At 42.8% G+C, this 18,856-nt stretch overlaps 2 protein-coding genes across 3 annotated transcripts in view; both read left to right on the top strand.

Moving 5' to 3' along the window:
• The first annotated feature begins 5,794 nt into the window (after positions 1 to 5,794).
• RBP7 (retinol binding protein 7) lies at positions 5,795 to 9,875 on the top strand. Its single transcript, XM_060758938.2, has 4 exons — positions 5,795 to 6,008; positions 7,959 to 8,137; positions 8,328 to 8,429; positions 9,639 to 9,875. The coding sequence occupies exons 1-4, from the start codon at positions 5,936 to 5,938 to the stop codon at positions 9,687 to 9,689; spliced, it is 405 nt and encodes a 134-aa protein (XP_060614921.2). The 5' UTR covers positions 5,795 to 5,935; the 3' UTR covers positions 9,690 to 9,875.
• A 2,988-nt stretch (positions 9,876 to 12,863) lies between these two features.
• The window catches only part of UBE4B (ubiquitination factor E4B), a 52,667-nt gene continuing 46,674 nt past the window's right edge, over positions 12,864 to 18,856 (top strand). The window contains exon 1 of one of the 2 annotated variants that reach the window (XM_060758937.2): positions 12,864 to 15,856. In XM_060758937.2, the coding sequence (XP_060614920.2) occupies positions 15,833 to 15,856 (24 nt within the window). In that variant the 5' untranslated portion in view covers positions 12,864 to 15,832. The remainder of the gene's footprint in view (positions 15,857 to 18,856) is intronic. The other variant, XM_060758936.2, reaches the window with a different exon arrangement.

Genomic DNA, 18,856 nt, shown 5'->3' on the forward strand with positions numbered 1-18,856 from the left:
GGGAACTGACTTTCCTTTCTGGGAGTTGTAGTTCACCCACAACCAGACAAGCTGTGACCTCCACCAGTGATGGACCTGGACCTAACTTGGCACACAGTCCTGATACGTTGACATTTCATTACTGGAGGGGGTTGACCCATCCTTTCTGGGAGTTATAGTTCACCCACAAACAGAGAAATGGTGATCTCCACCAGTGATGGACCTGGACCAAACTTGGCACACAGACCTGATACGTTGACATACTGGAGAGGGTTTGCGGGGAACTGACCCTTCGTTCTTAGGAGTTGTAGTTCACACACAACCAGGGAAAATTACCTCTGCCGATGATGAACCTGGACCAAACTTGTCACACACAACCCTCTGGACGTACTCAACCTACTGGAGGGATTGGAGGGGTCTGACTAACCATAGTGGGAGTTGTAGTTTACCCTACAGCCAGAGAGCAAACTGAACCCCACCAAAGATGCATCTGGAGCAAACTTGCACAACATAACAAACTTGTAAGTATTGATGGAGATTCAGGAAGTTAACCTGGCCTGGTGGGAGTTGTAGTTCGCCCACAACCTTATGCATTTGGTACAATGATGAAATTGATGTTTTTCAACTATCCCAGGCAACGTAAAGTAAATCAGGAAAGCGGTCGTGGCATCTGGAATGGCAATCCTATTGTGCTCCTCTCTTGCAGAACTGTGGTCAGAGTTCGAGGCCTCCCTCGTGGTTCAGCAGAGATTGCTCCACCAGGAAGAGGCCTGTTTGCGACAGTCCGATTCACACGGGGAACTTCCTTTGACGCTTTGGGATTTGGCGTGGTCAGCGGGAGGGAGGTATAAATAACCCTGGCAGAAGCACAATCTGGTCCAAAGTTAACATCACGGCCTTGCTTCGTTTCATGTTTCATCCTATCTGCCTCTAAATCCCAGCAACTACAACTCTCAAATGATTTTGTCACTTGAGAGTTGTAGTTGCTGGGATTTATAGTTCACCTACAATCAGAGAGCATTCTGAACCCCACCGTCGATAGAATTGGGTCAATCTTCCTACACAACTCCCATGACCAAGAGAAAATACTGGGAGGTTTTGGTGGGTATTGACCTTGAGTTTGGGAGTTGTAGTTCACCTGTATCCAGACTCAAACAATGATGGATCTGGACCAAACTTTGCATGAATACTCAATATGCCTAAATGTGAACACTGGTGGAGTTTGGGGGAAAATAGATTTTGTCACTTGGGAGTTGTAGTTGCTGGGATTTATAGTTCACCTACAATCAAAGAGCATTCTGAACGCCATCAATGATGGAATTGGACCAGCCTTGGCACACAGAACCCCAATGGCCAAAAGCAAATACTAGAAGGATTTGGTGGGTATTGACCTTAAGTTTGGAAGTTGTAGTTCACCTACATCCAGAGAACACTGAGGACTCAAACAATGATGGATCTGGACTAAACTTGGCATGAATACTCAATATGCCCAAGGGTGAACATTGGTGGAGTTCAGGGATAACAGACCTTGACATTTGGGAGTTGTATTTGCTGGGATTTATAGTTCAACTACAATGAGCATTCTTAACCCCACCAATGATGGAATTTGGCCAAACTTCCCACACAAAATGCTCATGACCAACAGAAAGTATTCTGTTTTCTGATGGTTTTTGGCGACCCCTCTGACACCCACCGCCCCCCCCCCCCAGGGGTCCCAACCCCCAGGTTGAGATACGCTGAGAGTGAGAAAAACAGGGCAATGCTCCTTTCACAGTTTTGTGGAAGAGGGAACTGAATCAGGTGTGGAAGCTTTTCCTGCAAAGATCATCTCCAGGTCATTCCCTCTTCCATAGAATTAAAGGTGCAGAAGGAAGGACCAGTTTTTCCTATGCTTATCCTAAGAGAAACGGGTAGGGATTCTCTTTGATTGTAGGTGAACTATAAATCCCAAGAAGTACAACTCCCAAATGTCAAGGTCTATTTCCCCCAAACACCACCAGTGTTCACATTTGGGCATATTGAGTATCCGTGCCAAGTTTGGTCCAGATCCACTTTTGTTTGAGTCCCTAGTTCACTCTGAATGTAGATGAGCTACAACTCCCACACTCAAGGTCAATGCCCACCAAACCCTCCCACTACTTTCTGTTAATCATGGGAGTTCTATGTGCCAAGTTTTGGCTCATTTCCATAATTGATTGAATTCAGAATGTTTTTTGATTATAGGTGGACTATAAATCCCAGAAACCACAACTCCCAAATGTCTGTTTTTCCTCAAACTCCACCAGTTTTCACTGGTATATTGAGTATCCGTGCCAAGTTTCGTCCAGGTCCATCATTGTTTGACTTCAGGATGCTCTTTGATTGTAGGTGAACTATACATCCCAGCAACTACAACTCCTAAATCTCAAGGTCCATTTCCCCCAAAGTCCACCAGTGTTCACCTTTTGGCGTATTGAGTATCCGTGTCAAGTTTGGTCCAGATCCAATATTGTTTGACTTCAGGATGCTCTTCGATTGTAGGTGAACTATAAATCCCATCAACTACAACTCCCAAATGTCTATGTTGCCCAAATTCCACCAGTGTTCACCTTTGGGTATATTGAGTATCCGTGCCAAGTTTGGTCCAGATCCAATATTGTTTGAATCCTGAGTTCACTCTGAATGTAGTTGAATTACAACTCCCAAACTCAAGGTCAATGTCCACCAAAACCCAGTATTTTTTGTTTGCCATGGGAGTTCTGTGTGCTAAGTTTGGTTAAATTCCATCGTTGGTGGAGTTCAGAATGCTCTTTGATGATAGGAGTCCCTAATTCACTCTGAATGTAGCTGAACTACAACTCCCAAACTCAAGGTCAGTGTCCACCAGACCCTTCCAGTATTTTCTGTATGTCATGGGAGTTCTGTGTGCCACGATTGGTTCAATCCCATTGTTGGTGGAGTTCAGAATGCTCTTTGATTGTACATAAATGACAGAAACTACAACTCCCAAATGACAAAATGAACCCCCCTCAACCCCACCAGGATTCAAATTTGGGCATATCAGGTATTTGTGCCCAATTTGGTTGAGTGAATGAAAATACATCCTGCTGTGTATCAGATATTGACATGACGATTCATAACAGGGGCAAAATGACAGCGATGAAGTAGCAATGAAAATAATGTTATGGTTGGGGGTCACCACAACATGAGGAACTGGATTAAGGGGTTGCGGCATTAGGAAGGTGGAGAAACACTGGGCTAGAGAGCGTCGGAGAGCTTCTGTTCAACCATTTCAAAGCTCCCTGCTTGAGCGGTGATGCCATGATCATCAGCGTAGATGAAACTATTTGTCATTTCTGGCATTTGTAGGGGTCACCACAACATGAGGAACTGTATTCAGGGGTCACGGCATTGGGAAGGTTGAGAAACACTGGGCTAGAGCTTCGGGGAGCTTCTGTTCAACCATTTCAAAGCTCCCTGCTTGAGCGGTTATAGCATGATCGTCAGCATAGATGAACTCTTTGTCGCTTCTGGCATTTGTAGGGGTCACCACAACATGAGGAACTGTATTCAGGGGCCACGGCATTAGGAAGGTTGAGAAACACTTACCTAGAGCTTCACAGAGGTTCTATTCAACCATTTCAAAGCTCCCTGCTTGAGCAGTGATGGCATGATCGTCAGCATAGATGAACTCTTTGTCGCTTCTGGCATTTGTAGGGGTCACCACAACATGAGGAACTGTATTCAGGGGCCACGGCATTAGGAAGGTTGAGAAACACTTACCTAGAGCTTCGGGGAGCTTCTGTCCAACCATTTCAAAGCTTCCTGCTTGAGCGGTGATGGCATGATCGTCAGCATAGATGAAACTTTTTGTTGCTTCTGGCAGTGGCTGATCATTTGTAGCGGTCACCACAACATGAGAAACTGTATTAAAGGGTCATGGCATTACGAAGATTGAGAAACACTGAGCTTCGGAGACTTGTGTTCAACCATTTCAAAGTTCTCTGCTTGAGCGGTGATGACATGATCGTCAGCGTAGATGAAACTCTTTGTCGTTTCTGGCATTTGTAGGGGTCACCACAACATGAGGAACTGTATTTTCATCAGGAAGGTGGAGAAACACTGACCTAGAGTTTCAGAGAGCTTCTGTTCAACCATTTCAAAGCTCCCTGCTTGAGTGATGATGACATGATCGTCAGCGTAGATTAAACTCTTTGTCGTTTTTGGCATTTGTAGGGGTCAGCACAACATGAGAAACTGTATTAAGGGATCGCGGCATTAGGAAGGTGGAGAAACAATGACCTAGAGCTTTGGAGAGCTTCTGTTCAACCATTTCATAGCTCTCTGCTTGAGTGGTGATGACATGATCGTCAGCATACATGAAACTCTTTGTTGCTTCTGGCAGTGGCTGATCATTTGTAGGAGTCACCACAACATGAGAAACTGTATTAAAGGGTCACAGCATTACGAAGATTGAGAAACACTGAGCTTTGGAGACTTCTGTTCAACCATTTCAAAGCTCCCTGCTTGAGTGGTGATGACATGATCGTCAGCATACATAAAACTCTTTGTTGCTTCTGGCAGCGGCTGATCATTTGTAGGGATCACCAGAACATGAGGAACTGTATTCAGGGGCCACGGCATAAGGATGGTTGAGAAACACTTACCTAGAGCTTTGGAGAGCTTCTGTTCAACAATTTCAAAGCTCCCTGCTTGAGTGATGATGACATGATCGTCAGAGTAGATGAAACTCTTTGCTGCTTCTGGCATTTGTAGGGGTCACCACTACATGAGGAACTGCATTAAGGGGTCACAGCATTAGGAAGGTGGAGAACCACTGAGCTTCCGAGACTTCTGTTCAACCATTTCAAAGCTCCCTGCTTGAGCGGTGATGGCATGATTGTCAGCATACATGAAATCCTTTGTTGCTTCTGGCAGTGGCTGATCATTTGTAGGAGTCACCACAACATGAGGATCTGTATTAAGGGGTCACAGCATTAGGAAGGTGGAGAACCACTGAGCTTCCGAGACTTCTGTTCAACCATTTCAAAGTTCTCTGCTTGAGCAGTGATGACATGATCGTCGGCATACGTGAAACTATTTCTTTTCTGACATTTGTAGGGGTCACAACAACATGAGGAACTGCATTAAGGAGTTACGGCATTAGGAAGGTTGAGAAACACTGAGCTTCCGAGACTTCTGTTCAACCATTTCAAAGCTCCCTGCTTGAGTGGTGATGGCATGATCATCAGCATACATGAAATCCTTTGTTGTTTCTGGCAGTGGCTGATCATTTGTAGGAGTCACCACAACATGAGGTACTGTATTAAGGGGTTACGGCATTAGGAAGGTGGAGAACCACTGAGCTTCAGAGACTTCTGTTCAACCATTTCAATGCTCTCTGCTTGAGTGGTGATGGCATGATCGTCAGCATACATGAAATCCTTTGTTGTTTCTGGCAGTGGCTGATCATTTGTAGGGGTCACCACAACATGAGGTACTGTATTAAGGTGTCACGGCATTACGAAGATTGAGAAACACTGAGCTTCGGAGACTTCTGTTCAACCATTTCAAAGCTCCCTGCTTGAGCGGTGATGGCATGATCGTCGGCATACGTGAAACTATTTCTTTTCTGACATTTGTAGGGGTCACAACAACATGAGGAACTGCATTAAGGGGTCACGGAATTAGGAAGGTTGAGCAACACTGCTTCAAGTAGTGAGACCAGATTGCCTTCTCCCTGCTTCCCAAAGTGGTGTGACTCCTGCAACACTCCCTTGAGTGATTTCAGCCCGGGTGAACTTTGTCCTCCTCCTCCGGTCCAGCTGCTGCCAATCCAGCCCCATTTGCACCCGGTTCCCCTCCCTCCCAGCCGTGGGCCCTCCCTGTTCCCCTTATAAGCAGAGCCAGAAGAGAGAGGGAAACTCTGCAAATTTGGGTTTCCTGGCTGCCTGGACCTCTTCTCACACTTGTCGCCATGCCTGCAGATTACAACGGCACCTGGAACCTCGTCAGCAGCGACAACTTTGAAGGTTACATGCTGGCCTTAGGTAAGTAAACACAGCGTTGGACGCTTCCTGTGTTGTCGAAGGCTTTCATATCCGGAATCACTGGGTTTCCAGACAGCCACGTTCCAGAAGCATTCTCTCCTGACCTTTCGCCCACATCTGTGGCAGGAGTCCTCAGAGGTTGTGACATCTGTTAGAAATTAGGCAAGTTGGGTTTATATATTTGTGGAAAAATGTCCAGGGTGGGAGGAAGAACTCTTGCCGTCGGCTATCTTGATTAGCATCGAATAGCCTTGCAGCTTCAAAGTCTGGCTACTTCCAGCCACGATGGTGCAATGGGTTAAACCCCTGCTGACATGAAGGTCAGCTATTCGAATCCACTGACGTGAGCTCCCATCTGTCACCTCCAGCTTCTCATGCAGGGACGTGAGAGAAGCCTCCCACTGGGGACACCCAGATGTAAGACAAGCCTCCCACCTGACAACCAATTCTCTCACACCAGGACTGCTAACCAACAGGTCGGAGGTTTGAATCCAGGGAGTGGGGTGAGCTCCCACTTGTCAGCTCCAGCTTCTCATGCTGTGACGTGAGAGAAGCCCCCCACAGCATGGTAACACATCTGGGTGCCCCCTGCACAACATCCTTGCAGACAGCCAATTCTCTCACACCAGGACTGCTGACCAACAGGTCAGAGGTTTGAACCTGGGGAGTGGGGTGAGCTCTTGTCTGTCAGCTCCAGCTTCTCATTCAGGGACATCAGAGAAGCCTCCCACAAGGAAGCAGCCAGGCTTTGCCAGGGTGGGAGAAAGAACTCTTGTCTGTTGGAGGCAAGTGTGAATGTTGCCATTGGCCAGCTTGCTTAGCACTGAATAGCCTTGCAGCTGCAAAGCCTGGAAGCAAAGTCAAGTGCTGCAAACAGAGCGTTCCCCCAGGCAGGAAGCAGCCAGGCTTTGAAGCTGCAAGGCTAGGAAATGAGGCAAGTGGAGTGTATATCTATCTGTGGAATGTCCAGGGTGGGAGAAAGAACTCTTGTCTGCTTGGGGCAGGTGTGAATGTTGCTATTGGCAAGCTTGGCTAGCATTGAATAGCCTTGCAGCTGCAAAGTCTGGTTGATTACTGCCACCGTTGTGAGGTCTGTTGGAAATGAGGCAACTGGATTGTATATATATCTGTGGAATGATGTCCCGGGTGGGGGATAGAATTCTTGTCTGTTGGAGGCAAGTGTGAATGTTGCCATGGGCCACAGATATATATATATATATACAGCTTGATTAGCACTGAATAGTCTTGCAGCTTCAAAGTCAATCAGTAAGGGTTCTATCTGCATGGAGGTGTGTTGGAAATGAGGCAAGTAGGCTGTATATATATATATATATATATATATATATATATATATATATATATCTATATCTGTGGAATAATGTCCAGGGTGGGAGGAAGAAAAGTCATATCTGCTTGAGGCTTCCCCCAGGCAGCAAGCAGCCAGGCTTTGAAACTGCAAGGCTAATCAAGGTGGCCTATGGCAACATTCACAATTGCCTCAAAGAGACAGCTCTTTCTCCCACCCAGGACCTGCCACAGATATATATATATATATACACACACACACACATTCCGCTTGCCTCATTTCCTAGCCTTGCAGCTTCAAAGCCTGGCTGCTTCCTGCCTGGAGGAATCCTCTGATTGCAGCGCTTGGCTTTGCAGCCAGGCTTTGCAGCTGCAAGGCTATTCAATGCTAACCAAGCTGGCCAATGGCAACATCCACACTTGCCTCAAGCAGACAAAAGTTCTTTCTCTGGATATATATATATATATATATATATATATATATCTATATATCTCACTTGCCTAGTTTCCAACAGACCTCACAACCTCTGAGGATGCCTGCCGTCGATGTGGGCGAAATGTCAGGAGAGAATGCTTCTGGAACAGGCAAACTAAGTGAACAGGAAAGTCTGTGGGTCTAGTGCTTTGACGTCTCTCTCCTCCAAGGCATCGACTTTGCCACGCGCAAGATCGCCAAGATGCTGAAGCCCCAGAAGGTCATCAAGCAGGAGGGAGACGCCTTCACCATCAGCACCACCAGCACCTTCCGAAACTATTTCGTCGAGTTCCGGATCGGGGAGGAGTTTGAGGAGGACAACAAAGGTTTGGACAACCGGAAATGCAAGGTGAGAACCTCCAGGGTCTCCATCAGGCCTGGGCCTAACAGTTTGCCCAATCCGAATGACTCCTCTGCTGTCCCATCTTCTGAACCTCGTTTAAGAGGCCCCGGTTTCGCTCTCCACTTCCCCCTTTGTCCTCAGATTATTTCAATTGCTGCATATTGATATGTCTTCTCTTTTCCCTCTGAAAACGAAGAGTGTGGTGACCTGGGACAACGACAAACTCGTTTGTGTCCAGACTGGGGAGAAGAAAAACAGAGGCTGGACGCATTGGATTGAAGGCGATGAACTCTACTTGGTATACCGTCCTGGAACTATATATATACATATATACATACACACACACACACACACACACACATGATCAGATACAGGCTTTCTCCAATTCAGAAAACAAAATTGTGAAGATGTGCCATATGTAATTTCTAGCTTGTGTACCCGGCGTTGCCTGGGTTATTTCAAAAAGTCAAATTTCGAATTGTACACATTGCATAAGGTTGTGTGTGAACCACAACTCCCGTCATGCCAGGTTATGGTAACACATCTCCTAGGCCTTGCAGACTACCAGAAGGACTGCTGACCAAAAAAGTTGATGGTTTTAATCCAGGGAGTAGGGTGAGCTCCCGTCTGCCAGCTCCAGCTTCTTATGTGTGGACATATAAGAATCCTCCCACAGGGTGGTAACACTTCTGGGCATCTTCTGGGCAACGTCCTTGCAGACTGCCAATTCTCTCATACCAGAAGGACTCCTGATTGAAAGGCTGGCGGTTCGAATCCAGGGAGCAGGGCAAGCTCCCATCTGTCAGCTCCAGCTTCCCATGCGGGGACATGAGAGAAGCCCCCCACAGGCTGGTAACACATCTGGGAATGTTCTAGGCAACATCCTTGCAGACTGCCAGTTCTTTCACATCACAAGGACTGCTGACCAAAAGGTCGACAGTTCAACGGGGAGCGAGGTGAGCTCCTGTATGTCAGTTCCAGCTTCTCATATGGGGAAATGAGAGAAGTCTCCCACAGGGTGGTAAAACATCCGGGAATCTTCTAGGCAACATCCTTGCAAACTGCCAATTCTCTCACACCAGGACACCAGGTTGGCGGTTCGAATCCAGGGAGCAGGGTGAGCTCCTGTCTGTCAGCTCCAGCTCCTCATGCAAGGACATGAGAGAAGCCCCCCACAGGGTGGTAACACAACCAGGCATCTCTTGGGCACCGTCCTCGCAGACAGCCAATTCTCTCCCACGAGAAGGACTGCTGACCGAAAGGTCGGCGGTTCGAATCTGGGGAGTGGGGTGAGCTTCTATCTGTGAGCTCCAGCTTCTCATCCAGGGATGCGAGAGAAGCCTCCCACAGGGTAGTACACATCTGGGCATCCCCTGGACAACGTCCTTGCAGACTGCCAATTCTCTCACACATGAAGCAACTTGCAGTTTCTCCAGTCGCTCGTGACATGAAAAATTATTATTATTATTATTATTATTATTATTATTATGTGATAATTCATTTGCAGGAACTCCGGTGTGAGAATGAAGTCAGCCGGCAAGTCTTCAAAAGAGCCTGATTGAGGACAACTCAGTCGAGAAACCTGTGGACGGAACTACTCTCTTTCCGTCAGAGGAAAAAAGCCTTTTCTCCTTGTTTCCTTTCTGTAAAAAAAAAGTATGAATCCCAGCTATTTCCTGGGACTAAAGCGGTGACTGTTACTATACTTGGTGTATCCCTACATTAAAGGCAATGATGGACAATGTATCCTGTGTTTTTCTATAATCATTTCCCAAAACAGTGACAGACGGTGAGCTCCCGTCTGTCAGCTCCAGCTTCTCATGCAGGGTAACACATCTGGGTGTCCCCTGGGTAATGTCTTTGCAGACAGCCAATTCTCTCACACCAGGACTGCTGACCGACAGGTCTGCGGTTTGAATCCGTTAGAAGAGGTGAGCTCCCATATGTCAGTTCCAGCTTCCCATCCAGGGATATGAGAGAAGCCTCCCACAGGATGGTAACACGTCCAGGTGTCCCCTGGGCAACGTCTTTGCAGATGTTGGGAGGCTTCTCTCATGTCCCTGGATGGGAAGCTGGCGCTGACAGATGGGAGCTCACCCCTTCTAACGGATTCAAATGTTTTTGCAGACGTCCTATTCTCTCACAGCAGAAGGTATATAATAATATATATATTACAGTAATATAGTACTATTATATACAATATAGTAATAAAGAATATAATATAATATATACTACCTATAATATTACAGTGATATAGTAATATAATATATAATATCATAATACATGGTTTATAAAATATAATACATTATTGTGATATAGTAATATTATAGATAATATAGTAATAAAATATGTAATTTATATATATTTTAGTAATATAGTAATATTATATATAATAGGTAATATAGAAATATAATATAGTATGCAATATAATATAACACATAATATATTACATATATTATAGTAATATAGTAATATAATATACAATATTATATAAAATATATCATATATCATAGCAATATATTATATATCATATTATATATATTATAGTCATTTTATATAATGTAGTAATATAGTAATATATAAAATATAATATAGAATATAGTACATAATATAATATATATTATAGTCATTTTATATATATAATATATTAAGCAGTATGTAATATAATAGATAATATATATTATATATTATAGTAACATAGTATTATATAAAATATAATATAGTATGTAATATATAGTATATATAATAGAAATATAACATTATATGTTATATAGCAATAAACTATATAATCTATACTTTATAATATATATATATATATATTATATAAAATAGTATGGAATATAATACATATTATATATTATAGCATTAAATATAAAATATAATATAGTCTATAATGTAATATATAGTATATATCATAGTAACATAGTAATATTATATATAATATAGTAATAAAGTATACAATAAAATATATATGATACATATACAACATAGTAATATATAAAATATAATAATAAAGTATATAATATATATACATATTATAGTAATTTTATATAAGTAGTATATAAAATAGTATGTAATATAATACATAATATATTATATAGTATAGTAATATATATATAATATAGTATATAATATAATATAAAATATATACTATATATCACAATAATATAGTAACATTATATATAATATAGTAATAAAGTATATGTCATAGTAATATAGTGACAGTTTATATAATATAGTAATAAAGTGTATAATATATTATATATATAATATATATATATCATAGTAATATAGTAATATTTTATTTAATATAATAGTAAACTATATCATATAATATATAATATGTATTATCATAATATAGTTATTTTATATATCTATCATATATATATATATATATAATGTATAAAATGTATAATACATGAGTATGATCAACATATAATACAATAGTAATATAGTAATATTTTATTTAATATAATAGTAAACTATATAATATAATATATTATATATATTATCATAATACAGTTATTTTATATATCTGTTATGTAATATATATAATGTATATATAATGTATAAAATATATAATACATGAGTATGATCAACATTAGCATGTAATATATAATATATAATAATATATTATTTATATTTTATAATAGTATATTTATAATATATAATACATAATAATATATAATTTATAATATATATTATATTATATATATACATATATAATATATACCAATATATAATATACTATAATACAATACAATATAATACAATACAATACAATATAATACAATACAATATAATATAATACAATACAATATAATACAATGCAATGCAATACAATATAATACAATATAATGCAATACAATATAATGCAATGCAATACAATATAATACAATACAATACAATGCAATATAATATAATACAATACAATATAATGCAATATAATACAATACAATACAATGCAATATAATATAATACAATGCAATATAATATAATACAATGCAATATAATATAATACAATGCAATATAATATAATACAATACAATGCAATATGATAGAATAGAATAGAATAGAATAGAATACAATACAATGCAATGCAATACAATGCAATACAATATAATAAAATACAATATAATACAATACAATATAATACAATGCAATATAATATAATACAACATAATATAATGCAATACAATGCAATATAATACAATGCAATATAATATAATACAATGCAATATAATATAATACAATACAATACAACGCAATACAATACAATTTAATACAATGCAATGCAATGCAATGCAATACAATATAATACAATGCAATATAATACAATACAATATAATACAATGCAATGCAATGCAACACAATACAATATAACATAATATAAGATGAGTGTGATCAATCTCCCATTTCCCCCTTAAGGACACAAGCCCCGCCCTCTTTTCCCTTTTCCCGCCAGACGAAGCCACGCCCCCGGCAGCAACAACGGCCTGGCCCCGCCCCTGTTGCTACGGCTCAAGCAGGCTCCGCCTCCTGACCGTCTCGGCGTTGGAGGAGGAGAAGTGGGCGGAGCCTGCTCCATCTCTTCGCTTCCCTATTGGCTAGCGTTAGCGCCCTTAGCCGCGATTGGCCCATTGAGGGCGTCCAATCATTGGCCGGAGGAGGAGCCTGCTCCCTTTTTTCCTATTGGCTGACATCCTCCGCCCGACGCGGACGCGCTTTACGCTTTTACGCGCCTCACGTGAGCCGACGTCAAGATGGCCGCCGCCGCCGCCTCCTTGTTTTGATGAATAATCTCTGTGAGGAGAAGGCAGGCGAAGGGAAGGCCGAGGCGGAGGGGAAGGGGGCGGGCCGGAGGGGCTAGGAAAGCGGCAGGCTTGGGGGCCTAGTCTTCCCTCAGGGTTTTGGAGGGGCTGCTGGCGAGAGAAAGGCGGAAGGAAGGCACCCTGGGCCTCTGGAAGCCTGGGAGAGCTGGGAACTCACTCCCGGGCTCCCAAGGCACTGCATTCCCAGGACGTGGACTCTCCCTCAGACTGGGAACTATATCTCCAGTCCAATTGGGACGCCAAGATGTTGAATCTCTGGTGAAACTGGGACTCCAGGACGTGGACTCTCCCACAGACTGGGAACTATATTTCCAGCCCAACTGGGACGCCAAGACGTTGTATCTGTGGTGAAACTGGGACTCCAGGACGTGGACTCTCCCTCAGACTGGGAACTATATCTCCAGTCCAGCTGGGACGCCAAGACGTTGAATCTAGGGTGAAACTGGGACTCCAGGACGTGGACTCTCCCACAGACTGGGAATCCAGGGAGTCCTCTCTCCAGCCCAACTGGGACAGCAAGACATTGGCTCTCTAGTCAAGCTGGGACTCCAGGACGTTGACTCCCCCACAGACTGGGACTCCATGTGTGGCTCCTTTTGTACTCTTGCTGTGGGTGGGCTCTGGTGCTTCTTCTAGGTGGAGGCAGGGCTGTCGTTGTCTCTATGGGACTCTGATACACTCAGAAGCCAATATTGAGTAGGCCTCTGGAGATAGGCGCTCTCTATGGGACTCTGGTACACTCAGAAGGCACGTTTCCTGTGACATTTGGAGATAAGGATCGGCGCTACCCTTGCAAAGCTGCAGATTTGGGCTCCTGTCTAGGAAAAGCTTCAGGATCTATGGGCCTATAGGGTTTCTTGCAGACAGGAGGGTTTCCAATTTGCATTCTCCTTCTTGTGAGACAACAAGGGGGATTTCTGCTTTACACTTGCCTGCCGTTATAGAAAACCGAGGAGTAGAGTTTTGGAAACCCACCTCAGGCTGCTTGGACCTTTGTCGTCTAGGAAACTTTGGGGTCTGAAAGGATATTAGGCCTACCCCATAGGGTTTCTTGCAAACAGGAGGGTTTCCAATTTGCATTCACCTTCTGGTGAGACAACAAGGGGGATTTCTGTTTTACACTCAACTACCGGATAGAAAACCGAAGAGTAGAGTTTCAGAAAACCACCTCAGGCTGTTTGGGTCTCTTGTCGTCTAGGAAACTTTGGGGTCTGAAAGGATATTGGGCCTACCCCATAGGGTTTCTTGCAGACAGAAGGATTTCCAATTTGCATTCGCCTTCCAGTGAGACAAGAGGGATTTCTGCTTTATGGTCGTCTGCCGTTATAGAAAACAGAGTACAGTTTCGGAAACCCATCTCAGACTGCTTGGGTCTCTTGTCGTCTAGGAAACTTTGGGGTCTGAAAGGATATTGAGCCTACCCCATAGGGTTTCTTGCAGACAGGAGGGTTTCCAGTTTGCGTTTGCCTTCTGGTGAGACAACAAGGAGGATTTCTGCTTTACACTCAACTGCCGGATAGAAAACTAAGCAGTAGAGTTTCGGAAACCCACCTCAGGCTGCTTGGGTCTCTTGTCGTCCAGGAAACGTTCAAACGAGGGCAGAAAAGTAGCCTAGATTGTGTAGAAATAGGTGGAGTAGAGTTTCCGAAACCCACCTGAGGCTCCGTGGGTCTCTGTCGTCTAGGAAACGGTGAAAATAGGGCAGAAAAGCAGCCTAGATTGTGTAGAAATAGGAGGAAACAGTCAAAATAGGGCCGCAAAGTAGCCTAGATTTTCCCAGGAGGATTCCCACTTTGCCTTCTGGTGAGACGACAAGGAGGATTTGGGCTTTACACTCGCCTGCCTTTATAGAAAACAGAGGAGTAGAGTTTCAGAAACCCACCTGAGGCTACTTGGGTCTCTTGTCGTCCAGGAAACGGTCAAACTAGGGCAGAAAAGAAGCCTAGATTGTGTAGAAATAGGTGGAGTAGAGTTTCCGAAACCCACCTGAGGCTGCGTGGGTCTCCGTTGTCTGGGAAACAATCAAAGTAGGGCCGAAAAGTAGCCTAGATTTCCCAGGAGGATTCCCACTTTGCATTTACCTTCTGGTGAGATAACAAAGGGGATTTCTGCTTTACGTGTTCCTGTCCGATAGAAAACGGAGGAGTAGAGTTTCTGAAACACACCTCAGGCTGCTTGGGTCTCCATCGTCTAGGAAAAGTTCAAAATAGGGCAGAAAAGTAGCCTAAATTTCCCAGGAGGATTCCCACTTTGCGTTCTGGTGAGACAACAAGGAGGATTTCTACTTTACGTTCACTTGCCGTTATAGAAAACTGAGGAGTAGAGTTTTGGAAACCCACCTAGGTCTCTTGTTGTCCAGAAAACAGTTACAATAGGGCAGAAAATTAGCCTAGATTGAGTAGAAATAGGAGGAGTAGAGTTTCTGGAACCCACCTGAGATTACTTGGGTCTAGGAAACGTTCAAAATAGGGCTGAGAAGTAGCCTAGATTCTGGAGAAATAGGAGCCACAACTTTAATGTTTTAAGTGCCTACAAAAAGAGGCTTTCAAAGCTGAAAGTACAGGAAGGCCTGAAGGTTTGACTACCAAACAAAGTTGTTTGTACAGAGTTTTCTGTGTGTGTTTGTTTGTTGTCGTCCGTCTAACCGGAGAGAAGGGAGCTGCTTGTTGCCCCAAGGGCAGAAAGTGTCTTCTGTGGTCTTGCTCTTTAACTCCTGACTATGCAACTCTGAGGCACCCCTTTGGGAAAAGAGAGAGAGGCAGCAGGACAGGGATTCCCACAGAGACTCTCTGTTCTCCAAGGAGGCCCTTGAAGGGAAGTAAGGAGCCTCCCCTTCCCCCAGACGCCTTTCACCATTAAGAGGAAAACAATGGAGGAGCTGAGCGCTGACGAGGTGAGCATGTGGTTTGTTAAACTCAATGGGGGGTGTTGTGGAAGGTGTGTTATAGGTAAATATTTCTCAGAGCGCCCTTCCAGACAGGCCCTATATCCCAGGATCAGTGCCCAGGTTTTCTGCTTTAAACTGGACTATAAGAGTCTGGGATAAACAGATTATAATCTTGCATAAACAGAAAATCTGGGGTCAGGTCCTGTCTTGAAGGGCCCAGAGGGTCGGCACTTAAATTTTGAAAAGGTCCTTTGGGTGCAATGTTTGCTTCCAAAAGTAAATAACAAGCATTACTGATTTTTTTCCAGGTCTAAATTAATGTTTTTCTACTTTTCCCCCGTGCTCCTTTTTTGGGACACACCTTAGCTTACTGAACAAGATTGTAATTATGTGAAGGGTGGGGTTATCTCAGTTCCTACTTTTTGTAAACAGTTGTATGTTTACCTCTGTTGAGGGAACTCAAGAAAATCTCACACATTCTCTTTGGTCTAATGAGAATTTGAAATCGGCCATGTCGTTCCTTTGTGTCTAAGGGAATTCTTCTCTGTTTATGAATTAATTCCTTTACTATATGTATGCAGCCTATATATTTATTGCATTACACAACATTCTTTTCTGGGTTGCTGTGGGTTTTTTGGGCTGTCATATTCCAGAAGCATTCTCTCCTGGCATTTCGCCCATATCTATAGCAGGCATCCTCAGAAGTTGTGGGGTCTGTTGGAAACAAGGCAAGTTGGGTTTATATATCTGTGGAATGTCCAAGGTGGGAGGAAGAACTCTTTGTCTGTTTGAGGTAAGTGTGAATGCTGCAATTGATTGGCTTTGAATAGTCTTGCAGCTTCAAAGCTTGGCTGCGTCCTGCCTGGGGAAAAAGCCAAGCTTTCTTTTCCTCTGAGGACCTGGAAGATCATCTTTCTCTTAATCTTTGTAACAACCGTGTAAGATAGGTTAGGCAAAGAGACAATAATTGACCAAGGTCACTCAGCTTCAGGGGTTTTTAAATGGTTCTCTTTCAGCCCTAGTTCATTAGGCTAACTACTCTAATGTGCTGCCTTTCAGTACACCAGGTATAGTGAGAAGATGTGGTGTTTACTCAGCTCTTGCCCATGGATTAAGTTGCAGTTTTTACCAGATGAGACAGCAGTATAACACATGATACTAGGGTTACACGTGCTATGATTGTACGTTTGGCTGCTATGGCAGCGAGGCGGTCTTGAAAATGCTTCCTGTCTTACTAATAGGATGTCCTGTGTCTTACTCAGACCTTGTGTATTGTTTATATCAGCCTTTCCTGATCTGTCACCTTCCAAATGTGCTGAACCATATCACCTAACTTGCCTAACCCGCATGGCCAGTGGCCATAGTTTCCACTTTGTTTTGTAAGTTGGGAATAATTGAATGACCTTATATTTAAATATCAGGTTAATATTCCTGGATATCCAAACGATTAGTACCAATACTAGGTTAGTGGTAATTACAGTAATTTGCATGTTACATCAAGATGTTATGTGGCAAATTAGAAACAGGAGGGAGGACATTAAGAAGGGAAGAAAAGGATTGGTCTGAACAAGTGAACACATTCTCAGCCATGAAGGAATTGTGGTTTCCAATTGATGGTTGTAGCTGATTAATAGATAATAGTTACTTGGGTTTGGATATTAAAAAATAACACAGAACTCAATAAACCATAACCTGCTTAAATTGGTCCGGGTCTAGATGGGCATCTGTCAGGGATTGTGCCAGGACTCTCCCTGTTTGGAGATGCTATAACCACGATGTCTGAGATAATGCAGAATTCCAGTTCCAGAATTCTGGCCATCAATGGTTATGGAAGTTAGTTTGTAAAAAACCCCAAGATATTTGAGCACAAAGACATTTTTGTTTGATGGAATAACCTTCCAAAATGTATGAAAGGGGTTAGCCATGGCCTTGAGTGTGGAGACTGGAGTTTTAAACCACCCCATAAGTGATCTACAGTCATGGGTGGACGGTGAAGTTGTGAGTTTGGCTGATGGCACCAAAGGATTCCGAGATAGAAAAACAAGGCAACTGAAATAGCTTGTGCAAGGATTTCTACAAACTTGGTGAATATGCAGTATTTCAGTTAGTGATTCCCAAACTCTAGTCTTCCAGGTGTTTTGAACTTCAGCTGGGATATCCTGTTGCCTTTAGCTGCGATCCTCATGCCAAGTCATTTGACGGATTCCAGAACGTTATGGTGGTGATGTTGTGCAAGACGAAGGTGGTTTAGTAAGGCTTGGATGTCGCAATGGGAAGGCATGTGGCTTTGGAGTGTCCTTATGTAGTTAGGAAAAGCAGACTACACTGTTTTGGGATATTAAGGAAGTAAGGAAATCCCTGCCTCAGGAGTCTATGGTTCCTGTATTTCAGTAGTTCCCAACCTTATTTTGACCAGGGACCACTCTCCAACACTAGTACCAAAAGGGTTACGAATCTGGTTTTGGTCAACTTTAGATTCAGTTTGGTTATTTGGGGTGCTGATTTAGAAAATTACGTTGGATAGACCACATCAGCTGAATGAGAAAATTGCACTGGATAGACCACATCAGATAGTTCAGAAACTTGCATTGGATAGACCACATCAGCTGATTCCAAAAATTGCATTGGATAGACCATTTCTGAAAATTGCATTGGATAGATCACATCAGCTGATTCAGAAAATTTCACTGTATAGACCACATCAGCTCATTCCGAAATTTGCATTTGATAGACCACATCAGCTGATTCAGAAAATTGCATTGGATAGACCACATCAACCGATTCAGAAATTTGCACTAGATAGACCACATCAGCTGATTCAGAAAACTGCATTGGATAGACTACATCAGCTGTAGTTTCTGATACAGAACATGCACCATCCAGTAGTCGCCATCTGCTCGTCCACAGAAAACCATATTTAATAAGCCTCGGCACTATAAGAAGGTTTTGCAAGACCGGTCACTCTCGTTGCAATGGTGTAGTAATAGTGAGGACCATATTTTAGTT

The sequence above is a fragment of the Anolis sagrei genome, chromosome 13 (genome assembly GCF_037176765.1).
Source record: "Anolis sagrei isolate rAnoSag1 chromosome 13, rAnoSag1.mat, whole genome shotgun sequence".
Classification (NCBI taxonomy): Eukaryota; Metazoa; Chordata; class Lepidosauria; order Squamata; family Dactyloidae; genus Anolis; species Anolis sagrei.